The sequence below is a fragment of the Sparus aurata genome, chromosome 1, assembly GCF_900880675.1.
Source record: "Sparus aurata chromosome 1, fSpaAur1.1, whole genome shotgun sequence".
NCBI lineage: Eukaryota > Metazoa > Chordata > Actinopteri > Spariformes > Sparidae > Sparus > Sparus aurata.
In genome coordinates, this window is record NC_044187.1 from 40,425,078 (window position 1) to 40,446,178 (window position 21,101).

Below are 21,101 nucleotides of genomic sequence, written 5' to 3' on the forward strand. Positions count from 1 at the left end.
GAAAGGTTTATCACACTATAGGTCTTCAAATGGGAAAATGGTTAACAGTTGAGAGATTTCATTCAAAATTAAGAAAAGTAATCATAATGTAATCAAATGTAATTAGTTACATTACTTTGAGAAAGTAACTGAAACAGTTACACTACTATTACATTTTCAACAGGGTAACTTGTAATTGTAACCAACTACATTTCCAAAGTAATCTTCCCAACACTGTATGCAATTGCCATTTCTTTTGTGTCAACAAATTATTGTCAACATGAGTTTATTCACATTATCATTATGCTGAGGTTTGGAAGACATGCAATTCAGCTGCAATTCTTAAAGCAATAAAATACTGGTTTATTTTTAGGCTATTTATTGGAGGGCAAGTGCAAACTAGATATACAGGCTACACATCTAAACATGTGGCAAAACCAAGAAATGAATACTGTGACTGTTAGTAGGAACAGCAATGTTTACAACAGCAAAGTCACAGTAACATCAATATCTGGAAGAAGTTTAAGATTTGTGGCAAGATAAACAGCCGACACAGACAGCTGTCAGATTATTTTTAACTCTCATTAACAAGCAGTTAGCTTAACAAGCACAAATAGGCGCTCTTCTGAAATCTTACTCATATTCAAGCACGTTTAATAAGTGGAAGGCGACTTGTTAGCCCCCACAAGGAAGTTATGGTAATGGATTTATAACTCAGAAAGGTTCAAGTCGCTCGACTGTCACGTCTCATCTACGTGCATGGTGGAGTTCTCCATGAGGCAGCGGCCTCTTCCCCCCCTCTCCTCCCCCATGCCTGATACTGAGTTTTCTTCTATGCTAATAAAAAGATGCTATGCCCTCTAGAGGCGTAAAGGTGAAACAAGACGTATTGAAAGACAGGCAGTACTGGGTATATTAGGAAAGTGTGTCTCAGTGTAACTCACATTTCCTGTTGTGCAGCATGTGTCCACAGTAGAAAGGCCGCCGTTTCACGTAGAACTGATAGTTCACCAAAGGCTGACAACTGAGGCACAAACAGAAATGCCAACAGTTTGTCTAAATAATACAACATGTATATTTTCATCTTAATCAGCAGAGTGGCGCAGCGGAAGCGTGCTGGGCCCATAACCCAGAGGTCGATGGATCGAAACCATCCTCTGCTATTTACTTTTCTTTCTCCATTGGCCTTTACTTTCATTATATGCAGTAATCCACTGGCCTCTACTTTCATTATATACCGTAAATCATTGTGCGCAACAGCAATAAACGATTTGCAATGACAAGTGACCAAGGTTGGCTTCAGATCTACAATATCCGCGCGCACATCTGTGAACCATCATGATGTCATTTTGTGATTCTGAAACGAGCCACTTTTGCTGTAGAGGGAAACTAATAGGCGAGTTCAAGATCAAGCAGCGCTGCGCAGCATAAATCGTGATGCATGCTGGTTAAAATGTGTCGACAATGACCTGGATAGGAGTGGTTTCTGCTCCGCATCTGATGTCACATGACCTTAAGTTATCGCGGGAGCAAGGCGGCTGCAGAGCATTCGCGCAGTTGATCTCCAGGTACTGCGCGATCCTAGACCCACCTTCATGACGTCAGGACTTTGCCCTAATTGGCTCTCATCTACGCTGACGTGTATGACGTGTGTTTCGATGAATTTCCATATCCATAAGGCCTCTGCCTCTTTTCTACTCAAATATCAAATACTTTCAGATAAGTAGCAGCCGTGTGGCTGCACCTATGGGATAGTCAACATGAATAAACCTATAAAATCCTTCATCTAACGCAACAACCCTGAAAGATGTCGTCAATAAACTGCTCAGTTCTGTCAGCTTAGGGTGATGATGGAGAAGTGGTTAACTGCTGTGTCCAGTGTTATCTATTCTGTACTATCCACTCTTATTAATTAACCCTTTCTGTTCCCGTCACATTAACAATACAAAGAATTATCCTGAGCTATTCTGCATGTGATGAGATGGTGCAGCGGGACAAGGCATCTGATTCAGTCATTTGTTCTGATTATTGTATTTCATTCATTCAGTGAAATGTATTTCATTCATTGTGAAAAATGTTGCTATAAGAAAATGCATCATCTTATGTGTCTATAGTTATGCTGATTTGTTAAATGTAGTCAGCAAATTCCCCTCAGCTGTGATATAATCATGCATCTAAGCACAGTTGTCATCATAATAATGAATAACTGTTGAAAATTGTGTTGCATTGTTATTAGGCAAGACTTACTATAATGTACCAGATAGACAAAGTTCAAATGTATTTAATGGTGACATTACAAGGAAAACAGAACATGATCATTTACAGTAAGAGAACATTTAGGCTATTCATCTACTCTTGATGAGCCACTGTGTTTTGAAGTGAAGCAATTACAAAGTATCCAAATTTGAAGTTGTAATCAGATGAACACCCTCTGCAAAAAGACAGGCTTGACATGGGTCTTGATCCCCGGTCGTCTGCATGCAACACGGCAGCAGTTCCACTGCTCTATTCCCTCAGCCCAAATGTGTTGGTTGACTATTATTTTGAACATCTCAGATTTAATAATTTCTGAAGGAGATTAATATGAGGAAAAGACCAGCACAGTTCCCATAGCATCAGGTAAGAAAACTGATCGCAGTCGTTGTTGATTGTAATCAAATGTTAATGGAATTTCAATTTCCTCCACTTCTTCGCCGACGAAGAAGGCAAACACCGCAACCTCAGCCAGGTCACGTCACGTCTACGGGAAGAGAGAGTGTCCGACTTCATAGCAGCGTTTGTTTCCCCGCCCTGCCGTCGCCAGCAGATCTCGCTGATGCAGTCAGGCAGCAGGAGGTCAACTTGAACGCGCCTAGTTACACAGAAAATCCGGCTCCGGCCAACCTCTTTACGTCACCAGCAACAACAAACTGCCTCGGCATTTGTGAAAGATGGCTAGACGAAGCTACATCTTTGTACATTTCGTATATGGTGTACATGATAATTACACAAACTAGATGCACAATGGCGCTCTTTCTTGCGGTGATTTCGGAGGAAAGACGCTGCCGTCGCCGTCCTTCTACTTCCGGCTCACAGCCCCGGGAAAGAAATCTCGCGCCTGCGCAGAACGCAAAATCCCATCCGATCTGATGGAACGTATCCACCTGTTTCGAGAAGGGTCTAGCTGCATAGACATATATACATATATATGTATATATGTCTATGTCTAGCTGCAGCCGCAGCCAAGCCAGAGCCGCTAGAAACCACGCCCATACGACACTACGGTGGCTGTGGAGGTCCAGAGCACTTAGAAAGCAAACACAAAGGAATCAAAGCAATTACCAGATCATTTTAACAACTTTAACGGTTGATTCACAACATTAAATGCTTTTCAATGCAAACAATGTGCTTGAAACAATAAATATATACAAAAATAGAAAGTTAAGTGATAAAAGATTGGGATAAAAGATTAATCTGATAAAAGATTATATAGGACTGCTAAATCTGGTGCATGCATCTTTTCATTTTTTATATAAGTGACAAATGTATGTGTACAAGGTTATTTTAAACTCAATAAAATAAAATATTTACAATAATAATAATAATAATAATAATTAGTAGTAGTCATTTCGATTAAAATAGGTTGTTTCCACCGGCCGTTTTTCTAAGAGCCACACTGTCACAGAGCTTGGCATACTACATCAGATGCCATAAATATCACTCTAAGGTGATGATTTCTTATGGGTTAACAGAAAAGACTGCTGGCCCTTTGACACAAATAAAATGTATTTATGTATTTATAAATATGACCATACACAGGTCTTTAAAATATGTACCTCAAAACACAAAAGTTGAGACAAATGAATTAGCTAGCAACAACTTTTATTGGCAATAAAATAAAACATTATCATTTCACAGACTATTTTTTAATTCATCCTACATACATATTAAAGCGTCTTCAAAAACTCCTCAGATTCCAGAGCTCTTTTCTAGTTGCTGTAGAGCCTCCTTGCTCATGTTGTTTGTCATGTAATGAGCCAACAGCCGTTTCTCACTGATGAGACAAAATAGAAGAAAATAGCGATTAGTAAAAGGAAATTCACACGGAGAGGCTGTCATAAACAATGTAAAAAAACAATACTTATAGGTATTAGCACTCTCCTTATGTATGTAGCATACCTCAAATCATACTGCAGTCCACATTTATACACTTCTGTGGCTCTGTCAATGGAAAATGCATGGACAGCTGAAAGGGAGTGGACTGTTGCCTATGTCATGAGGTGAACAAAAGGACATCTTCAATTTAGACATTTAAGTTGTCTGTCATGTTGCAGTTAACAAGATATTAGTCATAAGTTAAAGACTGACGATAATAATTATACAAAATATGTTAATATAATAAATAAAAAAGTTTCATAATTTACCTCTGGCAGAAGCACATCCATAACAAATGCCACGTAATTGTGTCATCTGTGCTTTAACCAGGTTTGTCAAGAAGCCCAGCACTCTGTCCAGCTGCTCATCCTCCACAAAGAAAATGATCACCCTGCCCTTTGATGTTCCCCAGGAGGATGTAACTTTTCCTGCGATGACCACCTGTAAATATATATATTTCTTAGGACAGTGGTTCTTAACCGGTGGGGCCCACCCCCCTGGGGGGGCGCGGGCACTCTCCCAGGGGGGGCGCCAGTAGGCTACAGGATGGTAGGGAAAACAAAAATCAGAAGAAAAAAAATAAAATAAATCACGAAAGTTCCCCCCATGTCGAAATGCAAGTGGTTGGACTATTATAACACACAAACAAATCATCCTTCTGGCGACTTTTTTTTTCAAAAGCGACTATACCGACAAATCTAGCGACTTTTACTGGTGTTATTGGAGACTTTTGTGGTGTTTGGAGACTCTGACTTGAAAGCACGTATCACTCTGCAGTTACTGTGCTCAACGAGCAGCGGGTGCTGCCTTGAGTCCCTCCCCCGAACAAAAGCACTCACAGGCGGTCAGTCTCTCAGTACCCTCGCGCAGCGGTCCAGTGTGCAGTCAGAGCAGAGAGGAGACACACAGCACTCCGCCTCCAGACTGCAAATGAATCGCGGATGCACATGGCCGCCGCCGTTCCGGCGTACAGAGCGGGGTGTAAATGTACTGTATATTACCAAATAATAGCCGGGTTTCAATTAACCGCAGGGTCCCTTTAAATGCCATGTGCAGGTGTATATTTTGATAAATAAGCGCAGGGGAAACTCCCCGACGTCATCATCATGACACCTACCGTCACGTCTCTTTAAGCCTGGTTTATGCTTCTGCGTCGCGGCGACGGCGTAGCTACGGCGTAGTTCTGCAATTCACCGCCAAGCCGCTAGGGGGGTGTGGTTGTGTCTTTGTTTGGTTTCGGGTGGTTCATATCGGATTCCTAGGTTTTCTTCCGGTCAATCCTTGTAATGTCTTGAAGACGAGTTGTAAAGGTCGTCATATTTTCTGAACTCCTCGATAATTCTCTCATCTGCCTGGTCCATTTTTTCCGTGCCGCTCGTACCACAAAAACTTTAAAAATGGCGTTGTAGGGGTCTGCGTCGACGACGTAGCTACACCGTCGCCGCGACGCAGAAGCATAAATCAGGCTTTAGGAGCGGCAGCGCAGCTTTCTGTGTGAATTACATGAATTACAATTACTGCGCTGCCGCTCCTAAAGCCTGATTTATGCTTCTGCGTCGCGGCGCCGTCAACGCAGACCCCCGCGGACCCTACGCCGTAGCCTTATGTGCCTCCTGCGTGATTGGTCCGCACAGAACGTCATTTCCGGCAGTTGCTTTTCCGGTCAACAGTATAACAACACCGCCATTTTTAAAGTTTTTGTGGTACGAGCAGCACGGAAAAACACCTGTTATTTAAATGAGTGTTTCATTTTACACATTATTTTATTAATGTCGGCAATAACCAGCTGTTGTTGTGAACATGTGAAAGACAATGTTAATGTAGGGGGAACCAAAGTAAAGCGGTATCGGTGCCCCGCGGTGCCCAAGGTGAGCGACCCTCCCTCTTCCCTCAGACCGCACTTGTCGCCGACCAAAACGTGTAATGTTATCCTCTCATACTCCCTGTTGTTCCCTATTAGTTTGACTACTTAAACACATCGGGGTGTAAAATAAACGGTATTGTGCATTAAATCTGTCGACTGTAATTTCGTTCAAGGGACAGCTGAGGAGACCCGGGCCCTCATTAAGTGGCGCGGAGAGAATGAGGCCCTCTTCACGGGGCGCAAAAACTCTGCCAGGAACGGATGGGAGTGAGTATAATATTTTCATCATTGCCTGTGTATCTGGGGAAGGGTTCGAATTTGTCGGTCTTAAACCATATTATGGAGGGAGTATGCCATTAAATATATATATGTATTCCAAGGGACTTTGTCACAATCAGTGGCCTGGCAATAACCGCCAAACAGGCCAAGAAAAAGTGGAACAACTTAAAGAACAAGTACAAGGTACCAATTATATATTTGCGTTTAAAATGTGATGGATTCTGTTGGATTTTTCTGTTGTTTTTTTTTTTAAATTACTTGATTTTAATTTCTCAGGTCATGATAGAGGAGAGGAGGCCAGGAAGAAAGAGGAAGAGAGAGAGTGATTTAATGGACTTTTTAAAAGAGCGAGCAGAGAGGAGAGGATGAGAGAGAGAGAGAGGCATTGGTGAGGGAGGAGGAGAGGGAGAGGGCAGCAGCGGACAGGGCTGAGAGATACCTCTCACTGTTTGAGAGACTTATTAATAAGTTTTAATTGTAATATTTGTTGTTCTGTTATTAAATTTGAAATGTTTAAATGTGTTTAAGACAATTCATATTTAAGAGATACTGTACATATTCACAACAAAAACAAAATATTAGTGTGTAATTATTTACATTTATCCAAAAAAGAACATTGGATATATTATTTACAGTTGTGTTTAAATTAGAATGAACCAAACCAATACAATAAAATGAAACAAAACCGATTACATTGAAAAGAATAAATACCAATAGTTATTTACAGTAATTTCATTGAATTTAAATTTGGGCTAACCAGAAAAAAAATATGTACATCATATTTACATAGTTTACATATTTACACCTATACAAATCTATATTCATTTGATTTACACAATATATATATTGATATCTGATCATATTTACATATTTACACACTCCCAGGTGAACATGACTACATCCAGAGAGAGAGAGTGAATAATTACTCTCTAGATGTAGTCATGTTCACCCAGACATGCAGGCAGATCCTGAGGAGCAGAGAGCTGGGCTGCCAGATGCCCTCGGACCTCCCTCCCTGACAGGCCTCTTTCGTCCCCCTCTGCATTGCCCGGGCCATCTCTGCCATCTGGGACCTCCGCCATCTCTCCCTCATCCTGCTCCTGCTCCTCCTCCAGGATATCATGGGCTGCCACACAGATGTTGTGGAGGACGCAGCAGGCCCCAACCACCTTTGGGGCGAACACAGGCCGGATCTCCAGGGCCCTCAGAAAAATTGAGCGCCACCTTGTCTTGAGGATGCCAAAGGTGCGCTCAATGACATTCCTTGCCCTTGCGTGGTGCCTGTTGTAGCGGCCTTCAACTTGACCTGTTCAAATTGGAAAGAAAATGTATAGTGTATTGTGAAGTGACATAATAACCTGTATGTGTGTGTGTCTATGTGTGTTTTCTTACTTGCTACAGGCTGGCGATACGGGGTCATGATGGCAACAGGGCGCTGCAGGCATGGGTACCCTCCATCTCCCAGCAGGAAGTATCCTGCAGGTGGGTACAGGGCCTGGCTGTACATGGGTGACCTTCGGAGGACAAGTGCATCATGCACTGACCCTGGCTGTCCAATGTAAACATCGAGAAAAGAGCCTTTGGCATCACACATTCCCTGGAGGATGATGGATGGGAACAGCTTTCTGTTTATATAGCTTCTTTTCTGTGGCTATGCAGGAGGAACAATCCTGATATGGCACCCGTCGATGGCACCAGCAGCAGCCCGAAATGCCTCATGGTTGGCAAGCTGAACAAAGCCAGCCCCCACCTCTGCCATCTCCTCAGCCCTGGGAAAGTGGATGACTCTTGGGAGGATGGTCATCATGTCATCCACAACGCGGTGCACAATCCTGCACACTGTGGCCAGTGGAATGGAGAAGACGTTGGAGGTGACCCGGTACGATGCTCCACAGGCAAGCCAGTACAGTGTCACCAGCACCTCCAGCTCATGACTCCAACTATGGCTCTTCTCCCGTGGCAACATCTGAAGCAGCATGGTGATGCTGTTCCTGGAGAGACGGAACGCCGGCTTCACCTCAGCCCCAGAAAAGAATGTGGCCAGAATAGACACCTGGTCATTCAGCTGTGCATACATACGCACAGGGCCTTGGTCCTGTTTCAGAGGAGATATACATTTTAGAATTCATTTATTATTATTATTTATTATTATGATATAGTATGACATTATCTATTATGATGAAGTCTCTTTTTAATCATGTAGTTATTATGAATTCCCTTTTTAATCTATTTATTATGGTTTTGTATTTCATATTTATTGAAAATGTATTTATTAAATTGTGTTCACAATGTCCCACCGTGTCAATCAAATGCCTTAAAGACATTTATATTAAGGTTTTTTCACTTTATATTCAGTTGCTTTATTTCCCGTTTTGAAAACCATTACAAATGTTGTACAAGGTCTTTCAGATTGAATATAACATCTTCGTGTTTGAGTGCTAAGACAGAGGGCAGGTAAGTGTGTAGGGTATAGGCTGAGGGTTATTATTGAACTATTAAAAGTAGTTAATTATGGGTTAATTTATTATTAATTTTAATGACAGGGACCACATACAATGAATAAACCTATATGATGTTGTAGTTTAACAATTAACACTAATTCTACAAAAGCTTATGTCATTTTTGTGAAAATTAGGACTAAATAGAGTATGGTGACTACACAAACTAACCAATTCAGCGAGGCATGCCAGGATGGCACGCCTCCTCTCCGTCCTTCGCCGAATGGCGGCTGTCCTCTGGCGGATGCTCCTCCTCAAACGACCCGCTTCCTCTTCCGCTTCCTCATACATTACCCCGGCGATAATAGCAGTGACCATGTCGTCAATTGGGCAACGTATGTTAACAGTAACAAAAATAACAATTAAATCTCTTTTTTCTGCTGCGTCACTGCTCTCCACTACAACCCTACAATATTTTCCCGCCTCTCGGCCTTTATATAGGCATGTTTCTGAAATTCTATATTCATATTCGTATAAAAAGGAAACACTATATTATATCAACATATAATATGTAATAAAATATACAAATGAGACGGAGTTGTTTTTTATATTGTTTTTTTTTTATTTTAACCAGTGAAAATAACCGGAAGTTGAAATGCCGCAACCAGCGAAGATTACGTACGTACGTCAAGTACGTTCCTGTTCCAATTACAGAAAGACCGCCCTCCTGTTCTCCCGTCCTTCCGTCCCCCGGGAGTTCGTTCTTCCAACTGAACTCCACAAGTCCATACTCCCGGAGTTCACAAGTTCGAACTTGGCGAACTTGGCGAACAAGTTCGAACTTGGCGTTCCATGAGGCCGTTTCTCAATACCAAGTACCAAGTACATATACTTGTGCACCGCGTACCAAGTACATATACTTGTGCACCGCGTTGTGGATGACATGATGACCATGTCATAATACCAAGTACATCTAGAGAGTAATTATTCACTCTCTCTCTCTGGATGTAGTCATGTTCACCTGGGAGTGTGTAAATATGTAAATATGATCAGATATCAATGTATATATTGTGTAAATCAAATGAATATAGATTTGTATAGGTGTAAATATGTAAACTATGTAAATATGATGTACATATTTTTTTTCTGGTTAGCCCAAATTTAAATTCAATGAAATTACTGTAAATAACTATTGGTATTTATTCTTTTCAATGTAATCGGTTTTGTTTCATTTTATTGTATTGGTTTGGTTCATTCTAATTTAAACACAACTGTAAATAATATATCCAATGTTCTTTTTTGGATAAATGTAAATAATTACACACTAATATTTTGTTTTTGTTGTGAATATGTACAGTATCTCTTAAATATGAATTGTCTTAAACACATTTAAACATTTCAAATTTAATAACAGAACAACAAATATTACAATTAAAACTCATTAATAAGTCTCTCAAACAGTGAGAGGTATCTCTCAGCCCTGTCCGCTGCTGCCCTCTCCCTCTCCTCCTCCCTCACCAATGCCTCTCTCTCTCTCTCATCCTCTCTCTCTGCTCGCTCTTTTAAAAAGTCCATTAAATCACTCTCTCTCTTCCTCTTTCTTCCTGGCCTCCTCTCCTCTATCACGTCCTCTCCTGCCTCTTCCTCTGCAGTAGAGGTAGAGGCCGGGGTGCTAACCACGCCACCTGGTGTGGCACTTGCTACAACCAGGGGCGGATTAACAGCATGCTGCCCCTGGAGTACAGCATTCATCAGGCTGTACCACGGCCAGGTGGCAGCAGTCACACTCCCGGCCTCTACCCCTTTGCCTGTTGGCGGGTCTTTTAACTCCTATAAGTAAGTTATTCATCATTACAATGTGACACTGAAATTCTTTGTTTGGTTTAATTTATGACCTGAGAAATTAAAATCAAGTAATTTAAAAAAAAAAAAACAGAAAAATCCAACAGAATCCATCACATTTTAAACGCAAATATATAATTGGTACCTTGTACTTGTCCTTTAAGTTGTTCCACTTTTTCTTGGCCTGTTTGGCGGTTATTGCCAGGCCACTGATTGTGACAAAGTCCCTTGGAATACATATATATATTTAATGGCATACTCCCTCCATAATATGGTTTAAGACCGACAAATTCGAACCCTTCCCCAGATACACAGGCAATGATGAAAATATTATACTCACTCCCATCCGTTCCTGGCAGAGTTTTTGCGCCCCGTGAAGAGGGCCTCATTCTCTCCGCGCCACTTAATGAGGGCCCGGGTCTCCTCAGCTGTCCCTTGAACGAAATTACAGTCGACAGATTTAATGCACAATACCGTTTATTTTACACCCCGATGTGTTTAAGTAGTCAAACTAATAGGGAACAACAGGGAGTATGAGAGGATAACGTTACACGTTTTGGTCGGCAACAAGTGCTTTAGGTTAAATAAAATAAAATATAAAAACTTAAATAAAACCCTCGCCTCCTAGACAGACCAATTAATCCGGTATCATAAAACCGAAAGTATTTCGTTTCAGACACTTGCCCATTAAATGCAAAGTGAACGATCACGTTGTACCACTACAACGATACAGAGCCAGCGGGCGGCTGATTTCAGAGGGTCATGCCGGGACACGGCTGTAATTAGCGGGGTAGCAGTAATGCTAAGCACATGGGCCAATTTGCTAGCAGCTAGCGGAGTACGATAGCTGTTAGCGGGGCTACCACGTCGAAGCAAAAACTACGTGCTGCAGTAATGAATCAATAACAGCACTAATTTGCACTTATAACAATTACATTCTCGTACAAAAAAAAATAAAACTTACATTTCGTGACCCTAATTCAGTAAACGTGTAAAACGTGTAACTTACAGTTGTGGGTCCTCTCCTCTGCCATTGCTATAACGAAGTGCCTTCTGGGATACCTAACTGTCCAAGGTCCACACAAGTTTCCACCGATGCATCCTCGATGAAATGGGCGGGGCAAGAACGTATCCGGGGTATTCGACCGTACTTGGCCCGATGCGAACTTTGAATTGGAACGGTACTTGGTCCGAAGCTGATGACGTTTCTCAAGTCCACAAGAACAGAAGTACGGAGAAGAACGCATATTGGGAAACGGCCATGGAGTTACGGAGTGTAACGTCCGAAGATGGCGGGTCCAAAAAGACCGTCTGAAAACGCTAACAGTAAGAGAAAAGCTTAGCGTGGTCCTCTAAGCGGCCGCTTCCGAGAGACTGACAGGAGGGTATGTGACTTTGCTATTGAGAATCGAATTTTGGTTATCAGAGTCTTTTTCTGAAGATTAGTCTTGAAAAGAGGGGTCGTCTTATAATCAGGGTCGTCCTATATTCGGGTCAATACGGTATATTTCATATGAGCTCATTCATGCGTGCTTGCGCCCTCCCAGAACTCCCATTCCCCACGCTGGCTTACTTTCATTTTTTAAAATTGTGTCAGTCTAATTTTGCTTCGGGTGTGGGTCGGGCGTCGGTATCAATTTATAGCGGGTCGGCTCGGGTGTGGAATGTAATTTGTGCTACTGTCGGGAAACGGTTCGGATGCGGTTTTAAGTACGACGGGTACGGGCGGGTGCGGGTTTGCAAAATAAGACCCGTGCAGGACTCTGCCTCATGTTCCTGTAGTAAATTCCTGTGGTACTCGAGGGGTTCCTGTGGTATTTTGGGACATTTACCACAAGATTGTACCTCAGGCACTGCGGTACTATACCATACATTCTGTAGTACTTTACCATACATGTTGTGGTACTATACCGTACAATCTGTAGTACTTTACCACACATTCTGTATACTGTATTACACATCCTGTGATACTATACTATATCATATACTATACTATACACAACTACAAATCTAAACACAACCTTTAAAATTATATATTTTTAATTAATAAAAAGAAAAGGACACCATATTCTCAGAGGACATATTTTATTTAAATCTTAAAATATGCAGTATGAGATACAAAGAATAAAACATGTATCATTAGTGGATTTAGTAACAATGAAAATAAACCATTGTTTATAAATTATATTTAACAGAGACTGTTACTGAACTTACATTCTCTGCTGGCCAAACATAAAAAAACACTTTTTTTAGAGTACTTTATTTTCCTTTTTAACAGTTCATTCAAAATATTGTTCCTTACTGCTTATTGAAGGATATGCAGAGGAGTGCCACGAAACTGGGCTGCAGCTATTGCTGAAAAAGAGGAAAGACAAAATTACTTAGAAAATACCTCACAACTTCAAACTGTAACGTTAATCCTTTGGCTGGTTATAACATGCAGCAAATCTTAATGGGCAGCAAATACATTTTTTTTAAATTTATACTTATTCCGTCTGACAACGGACAGAGACATGTGTAAAAAAGAATATCTTCATTGGCTCTAACAGTTTTTTTACGAAAAGACCTCGGCAGCCCACAAACACCCGCTATAAAGCAGCGAACATTGAAAATTAGTATAGCGGCAAAGCGCAGCTGTTCCACCGTCTGGGGAAAACCCTGGTTAATTAGTGCTAGAAATGTAGCGATGCTAACGCTAATTCAAGTGTTTATTTGCTAACCTTAAATTAGTGCTGGCAACTTACGCTAGCAATGTAGCGATGCTAACGCTATTTAAGACGTTCCTTAACTCTAAATTAGCGCTAGCTAAATGAATTTAAGAGTAAGCGGTATGGCTCCATTGGCTTATTCATTCTGTACGGCATTTACCTAATGTTAGCTATGACCACACACATTCTAATTTAGCTAATCCATCTGTGATGAGAAGAAGGCTAAATTGCATATTAAAACCAATGAACTTGACATCACCTAGATTTATTAAGTCAATACTTACCTTTGCCAGTGTCCAGCTGTGCTTTGTTTGTCGTGGTATTGGTACATTTATGTCAAAAAGGTATGCTTTATCGGCCTCTTACAATAGTCATTTGTCCATGACGCAGCCGTTTTATGAGGCGTTGGTGTAGGATCATTAACCGTAGGTTAAGTTTTTTGTTTGTTTGTTTGTTTGTTTTTTTAATCTTTATTGACAACTGAGGAACATTACAATCATGAGGTCGGACCAAAAGAGATTTCATGAAACAAAGAAGTGTCATGAAGCAAAGAACTAATCAGGAGAAATAATAATAAAAAATAATAATAGAACATTTAAAAAGAAAAGAAAACAAAATGCATATGGTCACGCAGAGAATACGAAGTAGGCTACATACAGTCTGTACATTCACTGATAATAATAATTTTAAAGAATCATAGTTATTAGATAGATAATAAGACTATACATTCATCAGGCTGTCATAATATTGACGAAATTGTTTTATTTATTTTTTTCTTTTACAATTCTGAGAGACTTAAGAAGATAGTTGAATTAAAGTAGAAACACCTTAAACTTCTGCTTAGCTTTGGGAAATCTGTGTTTGTGTATAAAGAACTTACAAGAGAGGATGAAGAAATTTGTTACAAATTCAACAGATTTGTTACAATGAGTAAAATAACAAAGAACATCTTTTTTGGTGAATAGGTGAATAAGAAAGTTATATCATGATTTAAAGTCCATCCAAAAGTCATGCACAACATCTGTCAGTTAGTATTCCTTTCTACAGAGCCCCGGAGGTGACGTGGATGTGTTTTTTTGTTTTTGAAGCGTGGTGAGAGTCAACTTCCACACGGACATGATACTACGTGCACTTGCATCCATTGTTATTATTATGTTTTTTGTATTTTTCACGTTTCTGTTGGTATTTATCTATAAATACAAGTAACCTCTGTCTGTCTGTGTGTGTGTATGTGTGTGTTCCTCAAATATCTCTGTGGATCAGGATCAGACTGACCTGAGAGTTTCAACATGGCTGCTGCGTGGTTCAATGGTGTGATATTTCGCATTTGTTTGGACTGCAATGATACCGTTAATAAATTATTTCATAAATGCTTTACAAATTCCACGAGCATTGTCCACCTGAGCCACTACAGTCACGTGCGCACCAGAGCCAATCACTGCTCACTGTGGCCACGCGCGCACCAGAGCCAATCACTGCAGAGCCCACCGCGACCCCCCACCTTAAGAAACAAGCAGATTTATACCTGCAGCGGCGCGAGCTGGACCGGGATTTTGCCGGCGGTTCGGTTCCATTCTGTTCTGTTCTGTGCATCTAAACTGACTGTTGTGGATTAATGAGATTAAACGAGTCCGGACCGAGTCTGTTCGGGTCTGAGGAGATCCGGAGACGCGCGGACAACAAAGTGGAATCGGAATCTGTGGATGTTCGTGTGTAGCTAGCCGCTAGCTAGCAGCTGCTAGCTGCTAGCTACATGCTAGCCGCTAGCTACACGGCCCACCTCCCGAGGCAACGGACCGGAAGCATCGGCATGTCCGCCACGCTTTTTTGCGAACATCGCCGTCACGTTTGCTTTGTTTCTGGTGCAGGAAGAAACGGTAAAAACGGGCTTTTGTCACGAAAGTGTCCAAGCAGCAAGTTTGGTTGTTGAGGAACAGGAAGTTGTGGGAGGGACCTAGGCGGATGATTGACATGCAACGACGGTCGGTGTGTGTGAGAGTTGAGAGATTTGTGACATTTAGCGTGATTGGAGTGTGTAGTTAGTGTGTTATGTAGTGTTTGGTGCAGGGCTTTCCACTAAGACACAGACTAGCCAGCCATAATACATAAGTAGCCAGCCGGGAGGGGGGGGGGGGTACGATCTTATATACTGGTCTTAAATGTAATAATAATAATAATAATGTTACTACATTATTATTATTATTAGCCTAAGTGTGCCTGCAGAACAGGCAGCCTATATTAATTTCTCAGACATTTGCTCTACTATTATTATTATTAATAATATTATTATTATTATTATTATCAGCATCAATATCTACTCTATATATTATATTATTATTATTACAAAATATCGCATCTTCTTTTATTCATTAGTGTAACTAAGTATGCCAGACGCTAATGCACCAATAAAAACTGTGATTTGCGCACTGAAAATAATAAATAATAGGCTATACAAGCTCACATAATATTGCATCGTGAGGCGTTCTGGGCTTGTAAATATCTTATTGTCGGTGCATGACACCTTCACAGTCTGCAGTGGTGGCTACACAATTAAACACTCAGTGAACGTTTCTCCCTTAGCAACTAATGAAAATACACTCTTAGAGTCCGTTTGGTTTCATTTGTACAACCGACAGTGTTTTTTGATGCCAGCACGTGTCGCAGGTATTGCTAAATGGACGCTGGAAGAGAAGAGTGGATTACCGGTGACAAAATAAGCGTATTATGGTGAGCCCTGCTTCTCGCCTCCGACGGCCGACACACTGACTCCGCTGAGTGCGCGCGCACACACACCGCGTGTCGGGGCCGCGGATGAGTTTCTCTCCCTTGTGATCAATGAAGTCGGCGATGATCGGAGTAATTTGTGATTATTATCAGTACAAGCACAGCGAATCACAATTTTAATGAGTGCGGTTCAGTTTGACATTATTGTCAGTCTGTTAGAAAAACATTTAACTTTATTAAAATCGAAAAATAATAGTCATTAAAGTAGCCGGCAGGAGTTAACTGTGTAGTCGGCTATATGGCCGGCAGCCGGCGCTTGTGGAAAGCACTGTTTAAGTGTCTTTAGTGAGTAGTGGAGTCGTTTTTTTGTTTAATGAGTCAGAATAATGAGGAGAAGCTGAATGTGGAGCAGGCAGTCCAGCTATTTATTCAGCTGGAAGGAGCACAGGCAGACCTGAGCATTGCCTGCATTTAAATGTAAATAGTTACATATAACTTTGTAAATGTTTTAAATATATGCACAAATTTAGATAAACAACAATTTATATTTGCATTATAAGTAAAAAATAAAATAAAATAAATAAATGGTTTGTTAAACATACTTGTGGTTTTCACAGTAAAAAAATCTAACTTTTTCTACTCGGATTTCATGGTTTTTTTTTTGTGATTTTAGGTCCATTGTGTTAATACAGTATGTCAAAATAAAAAAAATAACTGTACAGTCACACATGTGAGGTTGTGCTGAATATAATGACACCAAGTAAATAGCTTTTAAGATGAAATATAACGGCAAAATCAAAATTATAGCTGCTGCGCAGCGATGGGTCTGGTCCGGGCTATTTTTTGGCAAAATTAGGCAATTCTGAGCAACAAACAGGAGAATAGGAAGACAAGACAGTTGACAACAATGTTCACTTTGGACGACTTGAGGCTTGAACTCACAACTTCTGGAACCAAAGGCTGTCATCTTTCGCTCTGAGCTAATTGGCAAGTGGCATTATAATAGTGGCTTGTCATTAAAGTTGATTAAGCCATTCACTGTTGTGCAGGCAGATTTGAAACCACTATTGTTTAAAAATGCTGCTTGCATTGACTGCAATTATTCACATGAGAGCAGAATTCAAAATGTTCTCAAAAATTCAGTTTTTTAGGTAAAATTCTGATATTTGTCAAACATCATCTACCATGACTCTAAAAAATTTTCATTTTTTTCATGAACATTGAAGATTTATTTATCTATCTATTTATTTGCAGGTAGGCTATATGTTTACAGTAGTGTTCACAGTCAAACATTTTCATGCACTGTAGGCAAAAATTGTGGGAGGTCTTCATACGTTTTACAGTTTTAAAAAAAACAGAGTGATGGACTTCATAATTTTTAATAGGTTTAAATGTAAAAAAGTTTCTTTAGTACTGGGGCTACAGTTTGATGAAAGTGTGAAATTCTAGCAGGTTGATTTGTTATGAATTTTCAAAGTTTTAACTTTAGACGCTTGCTGTAGCGCCACCATCAGGACTATTGGCTTGGGTTTACAGCTGAAGTAATCTGGCATGAGACTGGACCTTTATGCAAAATTCGGTTAGCTTTCACCCATGGTCCAGTCCAAGCTATTTGTTTTTATTTAATTTAGAGGCTTGCTGTGATGCCACCATCAGGACAATTGTCTTGTGTTTCATATTGAGGACATCTGACATTTTGATCTGTCATCATCACCATCATCACCCTTGCTGGGTCTCGACCACACAACCCTTGACACCAAGAACCAGCTCCTAACTCGCTGATCTAATTGGCTGGAAGTGAGACCAGCTGTGTAGCTGCATTTGTCGACTCAAGGACTCACTGTCCAGGCAGTTGTTGTCAAGGAAGATTTAAAAAATGGTCAAAATGTCAGAAATTCATCAACCATGACTCCAAAATATCCTCAATTTTTTTCAGGAAGGTGGAAAATGTATTTAGCAAGAATTTGATAGTATATGTTTACAGTACTGTTTACGGTCAAACATTTTGATGCACTGTAGGCTTAATTTTTGATGAATCAAAAATCCGAGAAACAAGTTTTGTGGAGGGCGGTCTGACGATGCTCTCTAGCAAGTTTGGTGACAATTGAGCAAAAATTGTGGGAGGAGATTAAGTTTTACAGGTTTTGAAAAAAACTGAGTGATTGACTTCATAATTTGTAATGAGTTTAAGTGGACTAAAGTTTCAGCAGTACTGGGGCTACAGTTTGGTGAAAGTTTCAAAACTGTAGCATGTACTGTTGATTTTGTAGGTATTTTTAAATTTTTTACATTTAAACGCTTATTGTGCCGGCTGTTCTAGTAGTGTTGGAGTTCAGGCCCTTCTAGTGTTAAACATATTTATTTCTTTGCATAAGCAAAATACTTTTTGTTAATGAGGATCATCTCTCTCTCCGCTGTCCGCGGTGCTGAACCAAAGAAGCCCTGACGCATCACTACCTGCCAAGTCTAACGTAATAACTACATTTGTGGGAAATCGCATGTTACGTTTGTAGTAGGCAGCGGCTATTACGTTTGTGGAAAATGGATTACATTTGTGGGTTTATTGGCTACATTAAATGCTGCAGATTTGTATTACCTTTTGTGGTTCATTACGTTTGAGGACATTATTACATTGGCGAGCATTACATGCTGCCTACCAGAGATCCGATCCTCAGCAACATCATACAACACAGTGCCAACAATTAATAATACAGTTTATACAGATTAGCCCTTACCGCTTGGCGCAAACTCTGTCTCAAACCGGTGTAAATGGATTCCGGATCTTTTTTCAGCTCTGTAATGTCTAATAATACATTGTCCACGTCTCCTTTACCTCTCACATCACACATAATGAGGTATGCGAGGTATTCTCTCCACTGCTGGCTGGTCCAGTTAGCAGGGAGAGAGATGCAGGTGGAGTCACCATCATCAGCGGCCTCTGAGCTGCCTTTAACCAGCCTCTGTCAGCTCGTCCTGTATCATGGTCATCCCGGGCCCGGCTGTTGGCTGCCTTTCACTGGCAGCAGTCCCCCCAGGTCCGCAGGTGCAGCGGTGGTGTCGGTCCTCATCCTAGAATCTGCCGAAGAACTCGCCTCTTGCTGCTCCTCAGAGTTATTCGTCTTCGATCTCTTTTGAAATCCGAAATTTGCGAGTAGGTTTCCCTGTTGTCTTTTAGACAAGATGACTGCAAAACATCGCATGCTCCAGCGCGTTTTTCGTTTGGTGAGGACAACAATTGCATGCAGGTCGGCATCTTTATTAAAGTGAAATAGTGATGCGTAAATCATACACTAAAAATAGCCTAATTTTACACATGGTCCATGATTATGACAATTCCAAAAAACAAAAAACAAAACAAAAAGGAAATGCATGGGGAAAAAAATGCATTTTGCCAATATTTTAGAGACCCTGTAGTCATTGGGCTTGTGTGCATCTGTCTCTCTTTGAGCCCGTGAGCATGATAGAAAACTCTCCGCATCAGTGCTTATAGCCGGTTAAGGAGTCGGTCACAACACCGTGGACAGCGCTGTGTGTGTAGGCCTACAGCTGCTGCGCGACCAATAGACAGAAAGTGCTCACTCAGTTTTAAATAAATTAAGATTTAAACAAATAACATTATTTAAATTTATTTATGTGTTCGTGAAGGACCTGCAGGGAGAACCTGATCTCTACCAAACATGAGCTGCCTCAAGTGCCAGCGTTTTAAAAAGGAAACTACATGAAGTGGAGAGAGAGAGAGAGAGAGCGAGAGAGAGAGAGAGAGAGAGAGAGAGAGCTCTCAGTCACAGCCTTTCAGTAGGCCTACAGTCGGGTCCTGGCCTAATGGCATATAGTGATGTGCGCCGATGGAACCGGGCGTCCGGGGCAGGGCCGTAAAGTGGGGGGGCCAATGGCCCCCTGGCCCCCCCTGTTCCGGCGCCCCTGCCGCAACTCAACACACATGCTGGGCTTTTGATAGTCTTTTACTTAATTTCTGTGACAATTAATGATAGAAGACCATCTCAACATTACAACTTTATTGTGTTCACCGTATCTCAATGACTGGTTACCAGACCACGCTGCTGAAAAAGGCTCATTGTTTGGTGGGACATATGAAGACAGCAAAACATAAGGACAAAAGGACATGACTGTCAGACAAATTGTGACCATGTTGTATAATGTTAACAAGATTGTGTGGAATGGTGCAGAGTCTCTAAAAAGTATGAGACCATATTTCCCATAAACCCTAAAACCTTCTTCCTGGTATCTGGTATTTAGGATTGTGCTGAATCTATGTAGGGCCTATAACAAAAACATTGGTCTAACTCGTTTACAGTAATTATACTTAAACTTCTCAGAATTTTTGCTCATCAATATATTACATTAATGACAACACATCCACATGACATCTTTCAGAGTCATTTTAATGACAAGATTTTGGCTTGGGCTGGCACCATTAAAACTTTTCACAGTGTCAAAAAATACATGTGAAACATTTGTTTTTTTCATTTAATCCTCTGCATGAACTTTTTGACCAGTCATATTGTCTGTGTTATTGAACCAAATCCAATCAGATCACATTCCACTAAAGAAATGTCTGTTTCCAGTTGGGTAAACTGGTGGTGGCACAACAGGGTGTTTTTGTCTACAACTGAGAACAAGTACGAGGATGACCAGAACATTTTTTTTATCCCATTTGTTACCAGTCAAGTATGAATTACATTACTAGCAACAATTTTCCAAAGCACACCATAGGCTGCTGGAATTTCTGATGTGCTTTCATTGACATTTAGCGGATCAACATTAAAGGTTCAGTGTGTGGAATTTAGGAGGACCTACTAGTAGAAACATCACCTTAAACTAAGATTTGCTTTGTTTCTGTTACAACAAACATTTTTATCATCAGAGGCAGTGGTTCCTTTCTCAGTGTACCCAGATGGTTGAAATCTGCAACATCACCACTAGATGTCACTAAATCCCACAAACTGGACCTCTGGATGAAACAGGGGTCCGTTTCACAAAGCAGGTTCAACAAACTCTGAGTCTAACCCTGAACTCTGAGTTGATCTACTCTGAGATAGGAAACTCTGAGTTTTCGGTTCCAGAACAGCTGATTTGAGTTAGTTTGATCAACTCGGAGTAGTTTAACCTGGA

At 40.8% G+C, this 21,101-nt stretch overlaps 2 protein-coding genes, 1 long non-coding RNA gene and 1 other non-coding gene across 4 annotated transcripts; 1 reads left to right on the forward strand and 3 right to left on the reverse strand.

Moving 5' to 3' along the window:
• The first annotated feature begins 1,070 nt into the window (after nt 1–1,070).
• Nucleotides 1,071–1,142, forward strand: trnam-cau (transfer RNA methionine (anticodon CAU)). The gene has a single exon. It is a non-coding gene; the product is annotated as a tRNA-Met (tRNA).
• A 2,819-nt stretch (nt 1,143–3,961) lies between these two features.
• LOC115589211 (uncharacterized) lies at nt 3,962–19,506 on the reverse strand. Its single transcript, XR_003985496.1, has 4 exons — nt 18,704–19,506; nt 4,383–4,554; nt 4,138–4,179; nt 3,962–4,012 (listed from the first exon to the last, which is right to left on the reverse strand). It is a non-coding gene; the product is annotated as an uncharacterized LOC115589211 (long non-coding RNA).
• Nucleotides 7,119–8,045, reverse strand: LOC115588571 (putative nuclease HARBI1). Its single transcript, XM_030429281.1, has 2 exons — nt 7,649–8,045; nt 7,119–7,562 (listed from the first exon to the last, which is right to left on the reverse strand). The coding sequence occupies exons 1-2, from the start codon at nt 7,848–7,850 to the stop codon at nt 7,186–7,188; spliced, it is 579 nt and encodes a 192-aa protein (XP_030285141.1). The 5' UTR covers nt 7,851–8,045; the 3' UTR covers nt 7,119–7,185.
• Nucleotides 10,083–11,816, reverse strand: LOC115588182 (uncharacterized). Its single transcript, XM_030428616.1, has 4 exons — nt 11,546–11,816; nt 10,877–10,970; nt 10,682–10,763; nt 10,083–10,524 (listed from the first exon to the last, which is right to left on the reverse strand). The coding sequence occupies exons 1-4, from the start codon at nt 11,781–11,783 to the stop codon at nt 10,126–10,128; spliced, it is 813 nt and encodes a 270-aa protein (XP_030284476.1). The 5' UTR covers nt 11,784–11,816; the 3' UTR covers nt 10,083–10,125.
• Nucleotides 19,507–21,101: the final 1,595 nt, after the last annotated feature.